The sequence below is a fragment of the Embiotoca jacksoni genome, unplaced genomic scaffold (assembly GCF_022577435.1).
Source record: "Embiotoca jacksoni isolate LCO1_2020_lvr unplaced genomic scaffold, fEmbJac1.0.p SCAF_12, whole genome shotgun sequence".
Taxonomy (NCBI): Eukaryota; Metazoa; Chordata; class Actinopteri; family Embiotocidae; genus Embiotoca; species Embiotoca jacksoni.
The window spans coordinates 7,715,003-7,737,253 of NW_027185252.1; the positions used below are offsets into that span (position 1 = coordinate 7,715,003).

The 22,251-nt window shown below is 42.6% G+C and overlaps 1 protein-coding gene across 6 annotated transcripts in view; it reads right to left on the reverse strand.

The window, feature by feature from the left end:
• Nucleotides 1-1,346: 1,346 nt before the first annotated feature.
• The window catches only part of LOC138195268 (C-terminal-binding protein 2-like), a 69,954-nt gene continuing 49,049 nt past the window's right edge, over nt 1,347-22,251 (reverse strand). For 4 of the 6 annotated variants that reach the window (XM_069144537.1, XM_069144538.1, XM_069144535.1 and 1 more), the window contains 8 exons: nt 17,351-17,505; nt 13,558-13,702; nt 12,619-12,825; nt 11,148-11,362; nt 9,476-9,606; nt 9,153-9,280; nt 8,935-9,061; nt 1,347-5,919 (listed from right to left, as the gene is read on the reverse strand). In XM_069144537.1, the coding sequence (XP_069000638.1) occupies nt 5,736-5,919; nt 8,935-9,061; nt 9,153-9,280; nt 9,476-9,606; nt 11,148-11,362; nt 12,619-12,825; nt 13,558-13,702; nt 17,351-17,505 (1,292 nt within the window). In that variant the 3' untranslated portion in view covers nt 1,347-5,735. Of the gene's footprint in view, nt 5,920-5,950; nt 8,626-8,934; nt 9,062-9,152; nt 9,281-9,475; nt 9,607-11,147; nt 11,363-12,618; nt 12,826-13,557; nt 13,703-17,350; nt 17,506-22,251 lie in introns of those variants that run through there. The other 2 variants (XM_069144536.1, XM_069144540.1) reach the window with 2 other exon arrangements.

Genomic DNA, 22,251 nt, shown 5'->3' on the forward strand with positions numbered 1-22,251 from the left:
CACTGTGAGGCAGCAGCACTAACCACTGTACCACTGTGCCTGTAGAGCAGTCTTTCTTTCATTTTATTGTATGATGTTTTCTTCATATTTTAGACAACATACAATAGCCCTAGGTTTTTTTTAATTTTGAGATGAGAATAAAGTCATGCATTATTATTACACATTAATACACATACAATACACATTAATACACATTCCACATTATTTTTTAATTTTTTTGGATGAAAAAAAGTTGCACTATAGCGTGATATTTTTTTCATATTTTGGATGACATATAATGACGTATGATGTTTTCTTCATATTTTAGACAACATACAATAGCCCTAGGTTTTTTTGATTTTTGGGATGAGAATAAAGTCATACTATAGTCTTATGTTTTTTTTTAATTTTTTTGATTAAAAAAAAGTCATACTATAGTATGATGTTTTTTTCATATTTTGGACAACATACAATAGCCCTAGGTTTTTTTGATTTTTGAAATGAGAATAAAGTCATGCATTATTATTACACATTAATACACATACAATACACATTAATACACATTCCACATTATTTTTTAATTTTTTTGGATGAAAAAAAGTTGCACTATAGCGTGATGTTTTTTTCATATTTTGGATGACATATAATGACGTTTGATGTTTTCTTCATATTTTAGACAACATACAATAGCCCTAGGTTTTTTTGATTTTTGGGATGAGAATAAAGTCATACTATAGTCTTACGTTTTTTTTTAATTTTTTGGATTAAAAAAAAGTCATACTATAGTATGATGTTTTTTTTCATATTTTGGACAACATACAATAGCCCTAGGTTTTTTTGATTTTTTTTTAAATGAGAATAAAGTCATGCATTATTATTACACATTAATACACATACAATACACATTAATACACATTCCACATTATTTTTTAATTTTTTTGGATGAAAAAAAGTTGCACTATAGCGTGATGTTTTCTTCATATTTTAGACGACATACTATAGCCCTATATTTATTTGATTTTTGGGATGAGAATAAAGTCATACTATATATAGCCTTACGTTTTTTTGGGGGGGGGATTAAAAAAAAGTTACACTATAGTATGATATTTTGGAAGACATACCTTATGTTTGTTTTATTTCATGTATTTTTTTTTTGTGCTGTATACATACCTCAAGCTGGAATTGAACCCATGACTTTCTCACTGAGGTAGCAGACACTAACTACTGTACCACTGCGCCTGTGCTAGTATAGCAATTATAAAAAAAAAGTCAGACTATAGTATGATGCTTTTTCACATTTTGTACACCACTAGTTTGTAATATAATTAAAATTCATATCACATGTAAAAACAATTGAGACATTTCAATCAATAGCAGACAATTTATTACACGATAAATACAGTGTCAACATGTGTTTCTTTTATACATTTAGATGTAATGAACATGGGTTCTCTTTGCATCCTTAGAGCTCTGACAATAAAAAATACATCGGCTGTCATTTTCACCCCCCAGGTGTTTGAGGCACCCGGCTTACAAAAGTTTTGTCAGCTGGTGCCGCGGGGGGGGTCTGGTCAGGACAGTGAGGGTGTTCATTCCCTCGCGTGTTGTCCCGAGGATACGGTGAGAGGTTGCTGACGCTGCAGGCGACTACGTTGGATCTAGACCACTGCTCGACTGAAGTGGGACATAACCGGCGATGGCGTCTTCCTTGGGAGGTCTGTGGCTCTGGGGACGTGAATGCTCTGCATCTCCTCAGCATACGGTGAACCTTTTCAGATAGGACTTCCATCAGGTCTCGGATGTAACATGAAAAAAGGTGTTTGGCAATCTTTACTTGTCTGTGCTTACAACAAATTATTCTCGATCCCTAACAAATATTTTAGAAAACTCCCAGAACATTTCCAAAACAATTTTTTTTTTTCCAGAACGCTTCCTAACAAATGTTCCTAGAACATTTCTGACGGAATGATCCTGAAAAAAAAGTTTTCAGAACATTCCCTAAGAAACTCCCAGCGAGTTTCCAAAACAATTTTTCCAGAACGCTTCCAAACATTTCCGGAATGTTCCCTAACATAGGTTTCTGGAACGCTTTTGAACAAATGTTCAAGGAACAGTTGTGGCAGAAAAATCCCTAAAAAACTTTTTTTTGGATCATTCCCTAAGAAACCACCAGAACGATTCTAAAATAATTTTTCCAGAAAGCTTCCTACCAAATGTTCCTAGAACATTTCTGACAGAATGATCCTTTACAAACATTTTTGGAATGTTTTCAACTAAATGTTTCCAAAACATTGCCTAAAAAAACATTCCCATAACGTTCCTGTAATGTTTTTCTTAGGAACATTCCCACAACATTTCCCAAAGACAGTTTTCACTGTTTTCTTACAAACACTTTCAGAATGTTTCCCAAAAAACAGTCCCAGAACATTCCCCAAAGAATGTTCCGGGAGTGTTTCTCAAAGAATGCTGCCAGAGTGCCAGAACACAGAATGTTCTTGAAATGTTTCCAACAGAACGATCTCCAACTAAAGTTCCTAGAACATTCCCGAACAAACTTTTTCATTCACAAATGTTCACAAACATTCCTTTAACATTTCCCTAAGAACGTTCCCAGAGCATTTCCAAAAATACAAATGTCCCCGGAATCAAATGTTTTTTGCATTCCCAAACATTCCCAGAATGTTTGCAAAATAATTTTTCCAGAATATTCCCTAAGAAACGTTCTTGGAACATTTCCAACACAACAATCCCTAACTATAGTTCATGGGACGTTCCCAAACAAACATTTCCATTTCCAAATGTTCGCAAACGTTTCTGGAACATTCTCAAAATATTTCCCTCAAAAATGTTCCCGAAACGCTTCTCAAAGAACGCTGCCAGAAGGTTTCCCAATTTTTTTTTTTTTTTTTCCAGAAAACTCCCAAAGAAATGTTCCTGGAACATTCCATAAAAAAAAACGTACAAAAGTACCCACAAAGTTTCCCTCAGGACATTCCCAGAATGTTTCCAAAAGAATGTTTCCAGAACGTCCCAGAAGAAACGTTCCCGGAACCGTCACTAACAAATGTTCCAGGAAAATCCCTAGCTAAAGTTTCCGGATCCCTTGGAACGTTTCCAGCACGTTTCCAAAAGAATCCACAATTCCACAATTTTCCTCAAGAAACGTCCCTGGAATATTTCCCAAAGAAAAGTTCTAAGAACGTTTCCAAAAAGAATAATTTCCACAACATTCCCTAACAAACGTTCTACACATTTTTTTTTCGAGAGAACAATCCCTAACCGAGGTTCCCGGAACGTTCCCTAACATTGTCAGGATGTTTGACTAAGAACATTCCCAGAACGATCCCAAAACAAAAGCTTCCATTCCCAAACATTTGCAAAAGTTTCTGTAACGTTCCCAAGAATGTTTCCCGAAGAACGTTGCCAGAATGTTCCCCAACAAATATTCCCAGAACGGTTTCCACAGACTGTTGCCGGAACATTTCCCAAAGGAAACATCCCCAGAACATTCTTGGAACTTTTCCCTCACAAAAAGTCTCCGAACGTTTCCCGAATAACGTTTCAGTACGTTCCGTAACAAATGGTCTCGGTTCAGTTTTAGTGCAGTTATCGCGAAATGAAATTGTTAAATTGTTAATGATTATTAAATTGTTGAATTCAGATTCAAATTTTTAACTGCAATTCGTCAAAGTTCAGAAATTTTAAATTTAAACCATAAATAATTCAAAATCACTTCCATCTCTTGCACAGTGACAGATGTCGAAAACCCCTCTGGTTTAGAGGATTTTAAGCATTTAAAAAATAAAAAAAATAAAAAAATATCCTGTAACAAGCGTCCCAAGAAAAAAAAGAAAATGTTCCGCAGAGCCAATCATCAATCAGGACAGTAAGTTTTATTTATTGGTTCCAGCTGCACTGTATGCTATATGTTCACCTTGTACAAGAAACAAATACAAATACTCACACTAAAAACCAAACAACCTGCTAGCAGCTGTCTCTCGCTAACGTCGTGGGGCTTAAAAGGGATGGACGCGGCCGCCGCCAGCCGGAAAGGGAGGGATGGGAGGGGGGGGGGGGCGAGGAAGGGGGGGGGGGGGCGCCCTGGAGAGAGCCGCAGCCGGCTTTCACAGGGAGCAGAAAAACAAAGAAGAAGAAACTATAAGGAGGAGAGGGCAGGGTCGGTCACAGAAGACTACGGTTATATGAACATTTAACAAGGCAAATACAAATCTAACAGGAGTGAAAACCTTGAACATCAAAAAAAACAAAAAACACAAAAAAATGTACATTTGATATATATATATATATATATATAAAAAAAAAAAAAATTTAAAAAAATACCACAATGGAGAAAGACGTGGAGATGTGAAAAGCAGTAATCCAGAGTCGTCGTTTTTCCTCTGTTCAGATTTAGACAGATTCGAAGGTTGATATTTTTTTTTTTTTTTTTTTTTCCTGAGTCGTAGAGATTTACACTTTTTTTTTGTTTGTTGTTTGTTTGTTTCTTTTTGTTTTTTTCCCCAACCGCTTTCACACCCGGCCCGGCTTTTTCGCCGCAATTTTTCTCTCTCTCGGTCCTTTGGATGCGAACAGACAATATTTGGAGCACTGTTCACGACGATAACCAAAATATCGTAGGTACCTCGGTTCAGCAGAGCTGGAAGTTACAACAGCAATATGCAATTGAGGTGACACACTCAACGTACAATATTTAACCATGGATGGCAGCCTGTTTTTTCTTTTTTTCTCCTTTTTTCTTTTTATTTATTTTTTTTTTTTTTTGGTTTGCCTCAGAAGCCAAAAAAAAATATCCTTCGACACGTACGGCCCCCGCAGCTCGCCTCTACATCCAGGGGGGCCGACCGGGCTCAGCGATCAGAAAAGAGCAAAGGCGGGGGAGTCCAGAATTATGACGGCGACGCCGGACGCCGCTGTCGTCATCAGGTGACTTTTTCTTGTCTGCTTAAACGTGTGACTAACTGTAAATTCATTCGTTTTCACGCACCGAAGAAGAAAAGAAAAAAACCCAACAAATATTCACTTGCGACAGAAACACAGAATATAGGATAAACGGAAGAAAGTTTAAAAAAAAAAAAAAAATAATAATAAAATAAAATAACACAAAGACATTGTTTGCGCTGAAACGGGTGAAACTGAGGGGGCGAAAGGAGGCGCGAGGGGGGGTCGTCCTATCGAGCTCTTCCTTCATGCCCGGGGAGCCCGGCTCAGATTTCCATCCCGCACGTGGTTACTGTCAACGTGTCCCACGAGTCGAGGTGGAATCTCTCTCTAAAAAAAATAAAAAAAATAAAACTCAAAAGTTAAGATAAAAAACAAAAGAATCGCTTAACCAAAGAACCAAAAAAAAAAAAAAAAAAAAAAAAAACAGATATGGAGGGACGAGAGATTTCAGCTCTTCGGCGTATGACTCCGACGGTCAGTCCCATCTCCCGCGTGGCGGCTCGTGTGCGCGTTAACGTCCACCGTCCTCGCGCGGGCTCGGTGGTTTCATACAAAAAGAAAAAAAAAAAAAAAAAAAAAAATAAAAGTGTGAAACGCTGCCCGGCAGGCAGTCAAGTCTGCTGGTAGGTTCGGACGGCTGAAGTCAAAGCGTACAGTTGGGATGGTTGAGTTGGTAGGTCGCTGGGTTGTTGTTGTTGTTGTTGTTGTTGTTGTTTTTTTTAAAAGTTTACATGGATTTTGATCCCTCCTCCCCCCCCCCCCCCCCAACCCCCCGCTCGGCTACAGCAGCAGTCCTACGGCTCAGTCACGTGCTCTCTCATGGGGTCGCCGTGTTTGGAGGGTTGGTCGGGGGAGGTGGCCTGTGACGGATGGGTACCGGGGGGCAGGGTGTGGGCGATGGGTACTCCCCCGGGCACCAACCCCTCCATAGGTCCAGGAATCCCACCGGGGGCAACGCCCACCACGCCAGGAGGGAATCTGGAATGGACAGAAAGGTGATCAACGTGGCGCGACAGGGGGGGGGGGGGGGGGGGGATAACTTACTTAAATGTAAAACATTTATCAAAGTGACACAAATCCTGGAAAAAAAAAGTCTGCTGCTGCTCAGTTACACTTTTTTTTTAATTTTTTTTTTTTTTGTCCCCTCCTACAAAGTTAAATGCCACTACTTGCCGCTTCTTGATCACTACTGCGTGAAATGTACGGAGCCTCCGAGGGGTCACGGTCATACTTTTCCTCAATATACGTCTATTTCCACTCGGCTGCACCCACCGGCGACGTCACCCGCTGGGTTTGTGAACTGCCCGTTCTGAAGCCTCGAGTTCAGATTACGTCCCGTCACCATCTCGCTTTTTTTTTTTTTTTTTTTTTTGCAGCCGGAAGCGGCCGTATTTGCCGGCTACAATCGGATTGGGAACACGGGGGGGGGGAACGCTACGTCCCGCCCGCCTTCCGGCGGAGTCCTGACTGCACCGCGGGCCTGTCAATCAAACAGACGCGCTCCCAAAAACGCCTGCCAATTTGAGGCCGGACGTCGAATTAATGACGGGATTATGTTTAAGTGGGCCACCCATATCCTTCTGATAAGAGGGAGGGGCTTTTATCGATCGACACCATATTGACTCGGGTGGGGGTGGGGGGGGGGGGGGGGGGGGACTTTATTGATTTTGTATTTCCTGAGAGAAGTTGAATGGGGAGTCTGTGGAGTCGGAGGCTTTCTGGAGCTAACTCCCAGCAGCCCTCGGTGGTATTGCAGTTTAATGAACTCCTGCGTCGGGCCTTATTTTACCAAGACCTGGGGAACTACGTCCATTTTTTTTTTTTTATAGACACGCTCCCAATGCAACAACCCGGGTGTGGATCGAACTCACTCAATTTTGACTTTGCACCGGTGTCGCGCTACATTCGACAGGCGCGGTTACATATTCGTTGAAAGTAAAACTAAGATCAATTCTCGAGATCCAGAGGTCTCTTCAAAAGAAAGCGGTAAACTACAGCCATCTCGGGGGACGCCGTTCGTTTCATCGGGGACCGGTTATCATTCTCGGTTTTGCATCACCTTCACCGACACTTTTTGAGAGTGCAGAGCGCAGCCGTCACTGCGGCTGAGACGCGTTCGTTTTTTTTTTTTTTTTTTTTTTTAAATGGCGGTAACGCGCGCCGTCGTAGAAGCGCCGCCTTCGGCTAGAAAAAACAAAAACAAAAAAAAAAACCCCCACGACACTACAGACTGAACCACAGCAGCACCTAAAGTCTTGAACAAAAAGCCAGTCACAGCTTCACCTGTCACAGCAGGCAGAGCAGCAGCAGCTGTGCTGACAGCCGGAAGCTGAATACTGCCAGACATTGGCCTTCTGAAATGAAAGAGCACATCATCTTTCCTTCCTTTAACTGGCAAGAGCATCACAGCTATTTGCGAGGTAACACAAAACATATCAACGCAAAAGTAGTCCTCGGAAAGATTCCTGCCGTGACCACTCGGGGGCTCTGTGGAAATGGGATTTTTTTTTTTTTTTTTTTTAAATGGCCGCAAATTAAAAGTAAGGGGAAGGAAATATTGAAGAAAATCATTTGAAATTGTTACGTATACTCGTGTCGATTGATTCGAATCTTCCATTTGATGGACTAACTGAGCAACATCACCTCTTTGAAACAGAACATCAAGAAATGGTGCAAAGTCAAATACGGCACGCAGCGCTGCAGCGCGGAGGCAATAAATAAGGATGTTAGGGGTCGTGATCTGGCGTGGGCGAGGATTTAAAAGGGTCGTTCACCCAATCTGCAGAAAATAAAATGAAACAAAAACACCCTCTACGGATAGTTTTGGTTGTATTTTCTCTGGTTTTAGGAGACTCTCCTCTGAGATGTCAGGCCTGCACATTAAAACAATGAATCAGATAAAGTGTCCCCAGTAAACGAGAAAATGTATATTTTTTTTTTTTGTAGTTTGGGTGAAGTGGTCCTTTATTACAGGAAGGGAAAGAAGGGAAAGTGTGTGTGTGTGTGGTGGGGGTGGGGGTGGTGGGGGTGGGACTCTTATTGCACATAAAAAAACTTTTAATATCCCCGGTGCTTTGTTGCTAGGGTTTTTTTTTTTTTTTTTACAAATGTTTGGTAATAGTAGACGTTCCATAATAAACTGGCCCTCATCCCAGTCTCCACCAAATCGCTGTCTGTGTCTGTCTCTCTTCTCCACGGTGACATAACTCCACGTCCTCGTCCTCCTCCTCCTCCTCCTCCTCCGCTAAAACCTTCCTGCTTTCCATCTTTACCCGTAAAATGCTGATGTAATGGCAATTTATTCCACTCTCCATATCCATCGTGTGACTGCAAAAGTACGACCGCCTTCTTTATGACAGTGGTCCTTGTGTGGTGTGTCTCTATTTCAGGGTGGGGGTGGGGGGGGGGAGGGGAGGGTGGGGGGGAGGGGGGGGGGACTGATGAGATGCTGGGTAGAGTGGGTACAGTTACAGGACATGTAAGTTAAGAGTGTGAAGCAGAAGAAGGGCTACAGATTTCAATGGGATTTTTTTTTTTTTTTTTAATATTAATGATGTTATTCATTTGCCCCGGCCCCGCTGGCCAGCTGTGGTAGTATTCATTTACCTGCTTGAGAATTAGGTATATAATTTGTCCTGCATTCCCCCCGTTGCTATGGCCTGTACCATGGTTTGGTTCACTCGGCTGTGTGAGAGAAGCAGTTCAGTCTGGTTGAGACAATATAGAGACCGAGAAACGAAGAGCCTAAACTTAACATGGGATAAACTCATTTGGGCCAAATTATAAATTATGTATAAATACGCCACAAAAACTAGGACCCAGCCTTATAAACACAGGGAGAAAAAAACAAACAAACAAACAAACAATCAGAATTGTTACAAACATACACATGTATACTTAGACTTCTCCTCCCCCATGTGCTAAGGCTCACTACCGCGGGTGTTCAGACGACACAAGTGATCTCTGCCGAGTTCAAATAAATCCACCTCCTACCTGTAGGCGGCACCATTGAGCTCAGGGTGAACTTGAGGCTGCTGCTGCTGCTCCATCATTCCCCAGGGTGCCGTGGTAACAAAGAATTCTTTGTTGACGCAGTTTCGGAGGCTGTCAGGTATACGGCCTGCGACGGGGTAAGATCGAATTTTGGTGAGGTGGGTGATCAGAACCTGCGAGCGTGGGAAAGCGTTTGCTTTTGAAAGATATCTCCGTACCGGTGATGGCCCTGCGGATTTCCGTGGCAGCGGCCTCCCTCATCTCCAGCGACGCCTGCTCGCTGTACCAGGCGGTGTGAGGCGTGCAGATCAAGTTGGGGGCGTCTTTCAGAGGACCTTGGGAAAAACTGCAGCAAAAAAAAAAAAACCAAAACAAGAAAAGAAAGAGTGAGTGGGAGATACCGGAGGAAGAAAACCGACACCGGCTTCTTCGGATTCTGTTGATATAACAGGGATTTAACCATCTATTTATTTTTACTTTCTCAGGTTAGGGTTAGGGTTAAACAGTGAACTCAATAATAAACAAAGTGAAACGAAGGCACCTGAAAGGCTCTGTCTCGTGGACGTCCAATGCGGCGCCCCGTATCCTGCCTTCTTTCAGGGCCTGAGCCAAAGCTTTCTCATCCACCAGACCTCCTCGTGCAGAGTTGACCAGGAAAGCACCTTGACGCATCTGCGCACACACACACACACACACACACACGGAAATCATTTTTGAATTCAACATAACAACATGTGTGGCTGTGCGATGGCGCACCTGCTTTGGAAGCCTTGAAAAAAAAAACAACAACAAACAAACAACAGCAAAGCAAATTAAAAAAAACCCACCACTAAAAAACTGAATTTCAAACAACATTTAGATCACACTAATCCCTTCCAGTCGCTTCACAGAGGCTCTTTTTTTTTTAAATTTTTACTGTATTTAAGAAACTACAATGTACATTACAACGCAAATAAACAGTTACAAATTGTATTTAACTCGATTTTAGTTTTCCAAAGACGGTGAAAACAGTTCTGAGGTACTGCAGTGCACTTTATGTCCTCCCGGTGGCAGCAGCGATCAGGAAAAGACGAAGACCACGTGCAATCACATTTTCAGTGACTCTTTTATCGTATTGGTCTTGATAGGGAAACAAAAAAAAACTTGCTCACACAGTTACGCAGTGAGGACTGGCGAGGTCCCCCTGAATGTGTAAATATATCCGGAGGCTGAAGCGAATGAAGTGGTTAGCTCCGGCTGCCGATTCACCCGGGCCGGGTTAACTTTGCACGCCTCGGCCTGGCGGCACCCGGCTCGGCCGGCAGCAGGGACTTGGCCGGTCAGCAGCATTCTTTGGCTCATCACTGACCGCTTTTTTTTTTTTTTTTTTTTTTTTTTGGCAGCTTCACAATAGGTGTGGTGCGCTGCTCAGAACGTGCCAGCGCACAAACACATCGCGGACTCTGGACAAAGCGGTGTGTCGGATAATGCCGGGGAAAATGTTTACAGCTACCGAAAAAAAGCTTTAAGGTTTACTAATTTCATAACGTAAGAATATCGGATTGCCGTGTTCTGTTTGGTTACTCTTTTTTTTTTTTTTATGACACATTTAATGTTTTTTTTCCAACCTAAAAATCGGTTTATTTGGCTCAGTTTTTGGGTGGAAAACATGCACGAGATCGCACTCTTGTCTGCACACGCACACACACACGCACACACGCACACACACACACACACTTCGGCAGCGTTTCGGGTCACACTGACCTGAAAGTCATGACAAGACAAGAAACTATGAAGAAGGCTGATGACAACGCACCTCCCCCCGCCCGCCGCAGTCCAAGCAGCAACACGTCGTCCCCACCACCGTTCACCCGGATAAGTACATCTCTCTTATTCAGAATCCACAGAGCTTCTCCGAAAACACCTGTGTTTATTTGCACGTTCTTGTTACGAACATCTCACCACTCGGTATTTGGTTGTTTAAACAGCCTGTTATTGAAAGTTGCCAACACAGGATCGCTGGCAGCTGATATATGCCAGAGGCTGGCTAACTCATCTGCAAAGCTGTCTTACCAGCCTCAAGGATGATGGGGAAGAAAAACAACAACAACAACAACAACAAAAAACCAGCCTCTGCTAATCGAGACATTCATCACGTTTTGATAAGCCGCCGGCTCTGTCACCTGAAGCTCATGGAGGAAAGATGATTTCTCAGCTCTGAAGATCCCACACACCTGTTTGATGGTGAAGTCGTTGATGAGGTGGTGGTTGTGTTCGTTCAGGTTGCAGTGCAGGGAGACGCAGTCGCTCTGGTAGAGCAGGTCCTGGAGCGTGTAGACCCGCTGGACTCCCAGCGAGCGCTCCAGGCCGTCCTGGAGGTAGGGGTCGTAGAAGATCACGTTGAACCCGAACGCCTTGGCCCGCATGGCCACCGCCTGCCCTGAGCGACCTGAAGCGGGCACGAGATGACGGACGGGGGTTAAAAAAAACAAAAAACATGAACTAAAGTCTAATAGTTTACTTTTAAATGACTACAGACCAACTATTAAATGTACCGCTGTGAAAACTGGTCGTACGTTGACGTATTTTTTTTTTTCAGCCTCAGCTGTACTTTGTGTTTTGGTGCCAGTTAGAAAATGGTAGCACGCTATAACCCACTAAACAGACACCGGAAACATGCCGTAAGCATAAACCTGCTAAACATTACAGTCATTGTGAGCTTGTTAGCCAGCTGACATCAGCACTTAGGTCAAGGCACTTCTGTGCTCGCTTCACGCAGCTGCCAACGTGACGTCTACGTTGTACGGGTTAAATGAACTGAATTAGAAGAAACGTGACAACCTGGAAACACAGTGAGAGATAATTAAGACAACCACTCGATGCCAGTGTCAAAGAACTGGGCTGCAAAAATTTTGTTACAATTCAAAAATGTTGAATTTTATATTTTGAGAACAGGTCGTTAAAAATGAGATAAATCTCATGAGATTTAAAAGAAACTGTTCCCGTTTCTAATGACTGAAAAAGCTGTCGCTTTAGTTTTGTTTTTTCATAAACAAAACTGTTAGCAGGTCAGCTTTGGACTACAACTAACATGATCATGACGGTTTTGTCGATAATTAATTATCATTCAAATGATTGCGATTCACAATTTAATTGTCTTTTTCTGTTCATTTTGTGCCGCTATTATCGTACAAGCCTAATCATGGTTTGATAATAAATACACCGTATGAAGAAGAGCAATGTGCATGCTTCGCAACCAACTCCACGACGCTCATGTCAATAGATGCTCGTCGACGTGTTGTTGGTTGATTGTGAGAAGTCAAACGCCTCAAGATAAACAGTTGGTGGTGCTAATTCTCCATCATCAGACCGCAGCAGACGGAGGGGGCAAGACGAGATGACGTCATTCAAAGAAAGTCAGTAAAACCTCCGACGGCCATGCGGCTGTTTCTATGGAGATGAGGGGAAACGATTCTGCCGATTATGCGAAATGCTGACGATTAGGCTCAAATGATTGTGATCAGGTGATCATGCAATGATTGTGACAGGCCTAGCTTGGGCATTAATTATGAACTTCGGTCTGAAGCACGAAAAACCGTCACGCGTTACTCTTAAGCGCTCATTAACTCTGCACCCTCTGAATCCCACCTTTCTGGACTTGAACCAGGTATTTGTTGCGGTAAAACCTCAAACAGGATCTCTCACCGAATCCGATGAGGCCCAGCGTCTCTCCTCGGATCCTGGCCGCCCCCGACGCCACCTCCCGGATCTGCTCCACACTCTGGACCCGCGTGCCCTCCCGGAGAGCCTGGTACAGCCAGGTGTTTCGCCGATACAGGTTAAGGATGTGACAAAGCGTCGAGTCTGCTGTTTCCTCTACAGCCGCTGAAGGTATATTACACACTGCGATGCCTGGAAAAAAAATAAGGTGGGAGAGAGAGAGAGAGAGAGACATTTGACAATTAAAAAAAAACAAAAACACTGTAGAAATAATATTACTTGATTGTAAAAGATAGCTGTAGCTGTTTTTAATAGAGATTTGTCTGCAGTATTTAATTTGACAAAACAACTGTCAGGAAATTTCTCTTTCTTTATGACCTACAAAATAAAATTGCACTGTGTGTAAAACTGAGCTGTGAAGGATAAGAGGATCATTATAACTGCTAATTATGCCCACCAAAACAAATCCATATCGGCGTGCTGGAATGTAGCAGCGCAGACCACAATAATGAGCATATCACACTAAATCCTGCCCTCATATCAAACATATGCCGAAGGAGCCAAATGGGAATCAGAGAAAGAGTTTTATATCAGTTGGAGCATCTGCTCTGCATGCGCAATCAGCTCCATTACATCTTCTGTTGACGGTTAATAATTCCCGTTACATATGTTGTTTGTGTTGAGTCAATATAGCGAGTAGAGTTTGGTTTGGCTTCGATCCAAAGGTGCACCATCCTGATCCATAATGCATCATTTCTGTTTTTGTTGATTTATTCCTGCTCGCCGCGGTGAAAGAATGAGCCCATATGGACAGATACGACCCTCCTTGCGAATTATTCTCGGCATATGATCACCGTCTGCTTCCGAACGACCTCACTTTTTAATATTCCTCTTCTTTTGTCTGCATCTGTCCCTCCGCCTCACCGAGTTCGCCGGCGGCCTTGATGTCGATGTTGTCGTAGCCGCTGCCGATGCGGATGATGATGCGCAGGGCCTTGAACTTCTCCAGGTCCTCTCTGGTCAGGGTGATGGTGTGGTACATCATGGCCCCTACGGCCTCATTCAGCACCTGAGGGACATCAGCGAGGATGAGACGACATCATCATCATCATCATCATCATGCTGTCCTATTACATCAGCAGTTCCTCAGCAATCTTTAGCTGTGTTAGAGACGGACGAAGACGGAACATCCTCATCTGCATTTATATTATGATCACAATGTCGTGACTGTTCTTAATCATTATCATCCCAACATTCATATTCAAGTGTTTTTTTTGTTTTTTTTGTTTTTTTCCCCCCAGAGCAGCATGTGTGAGCGACTTGTTGCGGCCAACATGAGTGCTTCCATCAGCTCCCATTTTCCCGGACCCAAGTTTATGTCCGCCGCTCTTCATCTAAATGCAAATGACTGTTTATGTGTGCTCTAAAATATGTCTGTGTGTTTACTGTATAATGAGTGCTTGCCAAAGCTGGTTTTTGTCACAATCCATTCACTCAGACTGTATCCAAACAAGGTTAAAGTGGAAGCAGGCAGGACAATAAAGTAGACTGACAGCTGCTGAGAAACCCAGAAAGCATAAACAAGTAGCTGCTGCAAGCCGAGGCTGTTCAACAACCGGTTGAAATTCACAACCTCGCTAACTGAATTAACCTAACCGAGCCAGATTAGCATAGCCGTGAATTTCCGTAGAGCGTTTTTATTGGAGCAAACTGTAGCGGGAGCTGGATGCTAAACTCAAGGTTAAAGCTCTCCTCATGCATTAATCTCATTACTTGAGCGGAGCAAGCCAGCGGCAGGCTTGGCTTTGCAGACGATGCCGGAAAATGACACCGAATCGCTGCACACTGTTCAGCAACAGGGATATAAGCTGACAGCAAAGTTTTTTTTACATGAAGTGGAAAAAGTGAGCAAATGGGTTTTGTATTGTGTTAATTAGTGGCTGTGTTGCAAGTAGTGTGCTGCAGTTTGAGCTGGCTAGCGCAGTGCGAGTCTACTAGTCAAGTAGTGATGGATACTACGCGGCACGTTAAGCCGTAAAAAAGCTTTAACGTTTCGCTCTGTGTGCGGGGTTAAACAGACGACATGATGCGGTGAGTCTGGAAGGTGCGAAAAGACATCTTTTCAGCTTTCGGTCGTTATAATAAACTCAGCTGAGCGAATCAAATCATTTCTCTGCTCACGATGCAGCGTGTTAATTAGTGAGCTGCTTTTTTTTCTTTTTTTTTTAGCTCTAAAATGAGCCAAACAATATTCCTTGATGCTTAGGTAATCATCTGCTGGCTCTGATGTCACACTCAGCTTACAGACATGAAAGTGGAATCAGTCATCTAATTGGTGAAAAAGCAAACTCACATAATATCAAACTATTCTTTTAAGGTCGTCCTCAGAATGCTGAACCAAAACCTGGAATTGATCACATAAGTCATTACTTATGTGATCAATTCCTGCTGTGTATTTTGCACCTCTCGTGATGTGATCACGGGCCGGTGGACTTCAGAGAACAGTTACTTAAGTTGGGAGTTGTGGTTTGTAATACTTTTTTTTTTGTTTACAAGTGCAATAAAAAAAAATGTACTATATAATCGCAGCGTTCCCAGTTCAATCCCAGCCGAGGACTGTTGTTGATTGTCCCCTCTTTTCTTCCCTGTCCTTCACTGTCTCTGACAACAATCAGGGCTCAAAAGAGCAAAAAAAAGAATTCTCCATTTCGCTTGAAAGGTCCTTTTCTCCCGACTGTTATAGTCATTCTACGTGAGCGAGATTCGGTTGAGTGTTAACCAGTTTTATTTGCACTAAAATAGCAGCGCTTCATAAAACCTGTGGTTACAGATACAGCGAAGTCAAAACCACTTGAAAAGCACACCACGCTTTGTATCTTTTCTTCTTTGTCTTTCCAAGGACAGAACCGTATCAGTCAGTGCTTTCCAATAAATGTCTTGCTCAGCAGAAGCAGAAACATTTCTGCAGTTCACGGCGGGCTCGCAGTTGCACTCTGACATCACGTGAACTATAGTTTAAAAATGATTCCTTAAGCGATGGATCCCTTAAATCGCAGCATCTGCTCACTTCCAAGCAGTTCATACAAAGAGACAGCAGCGTGCATTTGGTTTCTCCCTGTGAGCTTGTTTATATACTTCTGTGTGAACAGTACTTCGACTTGCCGAGAGGTTTGTTTGAGTGTGTGTATATGTATGTGTGCGTGTGTGCGTGCGTGTGTGTGTGCGCGCGCGTGTGTGTGTGTGTGTGTGTGTGTGCCCCATCTGTACCCTCTGCTGAGAGCAGTTACAGTTGTGGGATCACTGCCAACATCTACACTCCCAGATGGTTCCTCTGTGTGTGGAATGTGTTCACAACATCTTACTGGACACAGTTTGCTTTGTGTGTGTGTGTGTGTGTGTGTGTGTGTGTGTGTGTGTGTGTGTGTGTGTGTGTGTGTGTGTGTGTAACATAAAGAAAAGGATCAAATATCAGGTATTTGTTTTGCATTTCTTCCATTTAACCTCTCAATTCCTATGATTCCTATGGTTGGCGTTAAAGTAAATCTGACTGCTTTTTAACCGTAGATTAGCAACAAGAGAGGTTTTTTTTTTGCAGCTTTAATACAAGGTAGCATTTTCTCTGAGTAGATACGACTTAAAGTGGAAGCCTTCCAAATCCCTCTGTGAGCGTGAAGACACAAACCCTCCAGCCTGGATTGTAAAATTGCTGCTCACTGGTTCCAGTGTATAGACAGTAAAATAAGACAAATGTTTCACCCACTCTGGCTGGGAACAATTATACTGCATTTCTATTACCATCCTCCTCCTCCTCCTCCTCCTCCTCCTCCTTAGTTAACAAAGCAGCACTTCAGCACCCAGTGTGATTAGAGTCAGCGATGAAACCATTACAGCTGAACTGGGAGAGTGGAACAAGCCAGTGGGCTGAAATATTATTAAAACGTTACAGAGGAGGAGACACAGAAGGAGGAAAGAGGTGATTCTTCTGCACTGAAGTGAAAGCAAACACTTCAAGAAACGCATTCCAGGTTCTTGGGATGTCAGTATCACAGTGTTTCTGCCACTACTAACACTACTCCTATAACCTCTACTCGTGATTTGACCCATTTTGCATTTATTGAAACATTTGTGTTCAACGTTCTGTTGTCTTTCATAAGTGTCTTGATGTAAAAGTCTAAACAAACTGCACGAGACGTGTCGACTCTCTGAGGGGGGAAACAGTGAAAATACATTTCCAGTTTCTTTGTTTGTGTCTCTTTACTTTGATTGCATTTAAACTTTTAACCTAATTTGATAATGATTTCTGATTTGATTCCAGTCAATCCAAGCAGTTTCCTGAGTTGATCCATCGGAAAGCATTGTGTGAAATGTGCTTTTTAAATAATTATTATTATGTGACTGAAGTTTCCTTTGTAGACTAAAAGCTCCACCAACAAACTAATAAATAAACCCGGCATTTTAGACTATTTATCAGAGATATGTGAGGTCAATAATGATCATTATTATTAAATCTATAATATCATGACAGAGATGACAACAGTATACGAGAGTAGTAATCTGAGGAAGCATGATATAATTCAAATATATATATATATATATATATATATATAGGTCAGGGCAATGGGTGCATTGAAATCATGTGGTTTTCTATCAGTAACCATTATAGCTGCTGTATTTGAATTCAAGATGAAACGGGGTGATGTGCGATTGGATTCTGTACCTTTTCATGTATCTCCTGTGTGGACTGGGCATCACAGAAAGCCACGGTGGCCAGATCTTTGAGGATGGGCATCTCCACGGTGCAGTCGCGCCCATCCAGCAGCGCCACCAGGGGGCGCGGGTGCATAGGCCCATTCATAATCTGGGGCCGAATACCTGCAGAGCGAAAGAGAGAGGAGGCAGTTAATTATTTATGTCTGGCACAGGCAGTCAAGTGAGCTGCAGAAGAAGCAGGAAAATGTAGGAAATGCATCTCCCACGGCAGGGAGTGTTTACACCGGCTGGGTGGGTGTGCGTGCGTGTGTGCGTGCGTGCGTGCGTGCGTGTGTGTGTGTGTGTGTGTGTGCGTGTGCGTACGATGAGTGGCGCGTACACACCTGATGAGATCGATATTCTTAAACTTGACTGAGGAGCTCTCTACTTTAAACCACTGTCATCATCTCCCTTACCTGGCAACACTGGTCAATATCTCACACACACACACACACACACACACACACACACACACACACACACACACACACACACACACACACACACACACACTCGCGGACACACAGCACTAGTGATATGACTACCCCCTCTCTCTGCTGTTATCCACACTGTTACCAGGCAACAGGTCCTTTCACCCCATGAGGTCATCACCTCCATTATCCTATCACCGTACAGGAGCCGGCAGGACTTCAGTGTGTGCTCCCATGTGTGCGTGAGTGTGTCTCTGGACGTTGCGAGCACTCAACGCCCTTTGCACATTTATTCTGACTGAAGAAGCTTCAACAGTAATTCAATTTCAACTTTGTCTCCGGGAGTTTGCAACTTTCCTTCTCGGTGTCTGCCTGGTTGCCGAGCTGTGATACGGCGGCCCGTCAGGGACAAAAAGCGGCCAAAAACTGCTGGTAACTACAAACGTGTCAGAGGATACATTTTGATGGCCTTACTTGACTGATATAAAGACCGACTGATTCTAGTGCCACTTAACTTCCTTTCCTTAAAATCAAAAGCAGATTTTTAGGTGATAAGAAAACATTGTAAAAAACAAAAAACAAAAAAAACAGACAGCTCTGACAGTGTGGACCCAAATTCACAAAAAAAAAGAAAAAAGAAAAGAGGGAAAAGAAAAAGGAGAAGGGGGGGGGGGTCCACACACCACCACTCTCTGGCTCCCTGCTGCCTGTTGTCATGGTGATTAGAGGATTTGGGCAGGATTATGAAATATTTTATTTAGTGGCATCTGCGCTGCTGGAGAGGACATCCAAGCCTGCTCACTCTATGTCTGTCCCTCTAACTCCTCCAATTTTGGGAAGCAAGGACAGTGTATGTGACCTCCACAACGACAGCATGCTAACATATGTACTGTTAACTGATCAGATATGAGCCATGTTAAAAAAATAAAAATAAAAATAAAAAAAGGTGCATGTAAAAGTCGCAATGTTTCAGTTAACTGCTTTAATTCTGCACCAGGAGGCTAATTTCGATTCTGGACAGTTAATCATGAAGCTCACATTGATGGCTGCTGCAGGTTTTCAGTATTTTCTGATACTAATGGACAGCTTAAAGGCCCTCAACATTTCTTTCTCAACCAGCTCGTGACACGAGTGAAGGGATTTTACACAAACTTTCCTGCAAAAGTTACAACAGTTTTGGATATTATACGATTTCTGTATTTGTCTGTTTTGCTGTGTGCTTCTTACTGGTTTGAGGAGTGGGTGGAGCTCGGTTGGGAAAAGGCGATGACGCAGTCTTTATGCACCAATCAAGAGTTTAGTCAAATCTGAATATAAATGTGATACTAGTTGTTTGCTTGTTGGTTGTTATAAATAAAGCCACGCATACACGCACACACCACAAGGAATAACAGTCTACCCCATCAGAGAAGTACAAACGGATTCATTAAAAGAAAAAAAAAAAAAAAAAGGAGCTCTGTGTGTCGTTACTATCACATCTCTGAAAAACAGACATACAACCTGTAATCTTATCGGGCCAATTGACTCCGTAATGGTTTCTTTCTCTGCGCCTCTCTACCACAAATGAAGGTGAACCGCACTCACACAACTGAGGTGTGCAGCAGGTGAAATACAGGACAAGAGCTCATCACTCCAGGAATTAAAGATGAAGAAATAGAAAAGGAGGGGAGCAGTGAGAAACAGGAGGAGGACAGTCTGGTGATGGCAGAGAAAATAATGTAGAGCATTTGGATCATCGTATCTCCCAAGCTTAACATCTCAAGTGGATTGTCTACTCGCTAGATGAATTGTACTGATCCCTTATAAAAAAATATGTGGATGGACCTTTAAAAAGGCACCAATTTTGCACATTCGTTTTCTCAGTACCGCTCAGGCCGAATAACAGTTGCAGGAAATATTCGGTGACTCTGGAAACGACTCTATATAATGTTTTTGAGTCACACACTCGAAATGAAGGGAGGGGCAGGTGGTATGGCCCTAAAATAATATAATGACATTTCAGGGTAATTCTTCGTTAACAATATTCTTAACAATATGACAAATAACTGGAAAAAATATTATACTACGGCTGAACCAGGCCACCACCGTGGCTCTTTGATTTTTTTTTTTTTTTTTCCCTTTAAAAGAGCTTAAAGCAGCAGATTGATTATAATCTATTGATAGCTGCTTGAAACTTTTATAGACTTGTTTTTCTGTTGACTTCATGTTATTGCTTTGCTTTTATGTTTTATGTCTTGTTTGCTCTGCTCTTCACTGCTTTTTGTTGAATTTATGAGTTTTATGACAGATATATGAGCCACTTATTAACTCTCTCTTTTATAAAACACTTTGGAGATAAAGGGATTATTTATTATTCTATGATATGACAGCCATTAGTAATATCATTGTTGTGGCGTGCTATGGGGATATTTTTGTGTCAAAGAATCTGCAAATAAAAAAAAAATGTATTGGAAGACTGTGAAGATAATTCTTCATTTCCACCGCAGGCATTTGGTGACTTTTGCTACAGTGCCAGTGTGTGTGTGTGTGTGTGTGTGTGTGTGTGTGTGTGTGTGTGTGTGTGTGTGTGCGTGCGTGCTACTTGTCTATATTTCAGTTTTTCCTTTGCCCTGACCTCAGTCTTAAAGGCTCACATGACGCGCCTCATTACCTAAACAGCCTACAACCAGGTAGTGGAAGCATCTTGTGATTTTAATCGTGACGTCGCTGGGCTGATTGAAGTTTTGCTGCAGCAAGGCCAACTGCGATACAAAGTGTGAGACTGTGAGGGCTACGGACAGATTGACACACACATTTGCAAACATCAGACATGGGTGTAGCAAAAGTGACATGCAAAAAAACACAGCCAGCTGCGGCACTCCAATAGCCAAGTGGTTAGGGCGTATACCACGTGGGTAAAAACGCCCTCAGTTGCGTGGTCTTCCAGATGATTCCCAACCAGTCAGGCCTTCACTGCATGTCATTGCCCACATTCCTTGTTCATCTCCACTGTCATTGTCTAATAACGGAGATGAATGCCAAAAGCAAGAAAGAAAGTTGACCAAATAAGAAGGGTGTTTCAGAAATGAAGAATCAGCCGTCCTGGACCTTAATACTAACAGTTTTCAATTATGGACATTTACATCCAGTTTATTCAGTGCTCATATTTGCAGATTAACATTTACAGAGTAGTGTAAGCATTAACAAATATCAGCACAATGAGATCTAAACAGACATTTGCAGATTCACAACTCTGAGTACCCGTATAAGTTACAATTAAAGTGTTCCTAGTAAAAGCAGCACCTCATATAAAAGGTACTTAAAGGGAATAATGTGGAAGATATGGCCTCTGTTCCTCCTTCTCACCGGATGGATTCATTTTGCGTGCGTGTGTGTGTGCGTGTGTGTGTGTGTGTGTGTGTGCATTTGTTAGAGAGGCAGCTCTGGGGAAAGGACTACTGCTCACCTAACACACCTGTGGCTCCACAGCTCTCCCCGTGCCTCCTCATCACACTCCTGCAGAGTTCATTATCAGACCAGAAAACAATACTTCTACCGTCTAACAGTGACACACACACACAGAGAAATGTAGTGCTACTCAAACATAATGCCTTGCACGCAAACACACACTCGGAGATGCAAGGATAGCTGCTTATACGGTACACACATAAATAAGAAGCAGCTGGTGGGAAAAGCAGCGTCACTCGAAGGAAGTAGGTCAAAAAGCTGTGGATTAATTATTTCCCGGTGGTTAATAGCCTTTCTTCGGCCTAATAAGGCAGAACGTGGCACCGCATTTAACACATGATGAATCTGCAGATAATTAACACTTAACAAGGCTGTTAATGCCTGTCTTAATGACTCGGATACCTGGCCGGTGATTTGAAGGAGCTCACTGATGTTGGACAGAAAGAAGTGAAGGTTCAGACGGCGAGAAATCCCCAGTGCTCAGGCAATCAAACTACGTATGCATGAAAAATAAACACACACACACACACACACACACACACACACACACACACACACACACAGACAACACAAAGTGTCACTGACTCTGTCATGGGCTCTTGTCGCCCATCCCTACAGGGACTGTCTGTCTCATCAAGGTTAATGAGTTTTAGGGCTTTAGTCTTTACTCTCTCACCCGCACTAGTTTACATTACACTATATAATCCTGTCAGTGCAGATCAAGCATAATCCAACAACCACAAAAATCATTGACCAGCTGTAATTGCATCAACGGTGTCAGGAGGGAAATAGGAGGAGGAAGGAGGCGAACACATTCAGAGCAGGTGCACCTCTCTCCTCTGTGTTTTCAAAAAAAAAAAAATTATACAAATTAAAACAGTCCACTGAGCTCATATTTCTAGTCATGTTTTCTAAAACGTATCCAGGAATCAAATGCAAGAGCAGTGTCTATGCTCCAGCTGAGAAGATATTTGATGGGTGTATTTCAAAC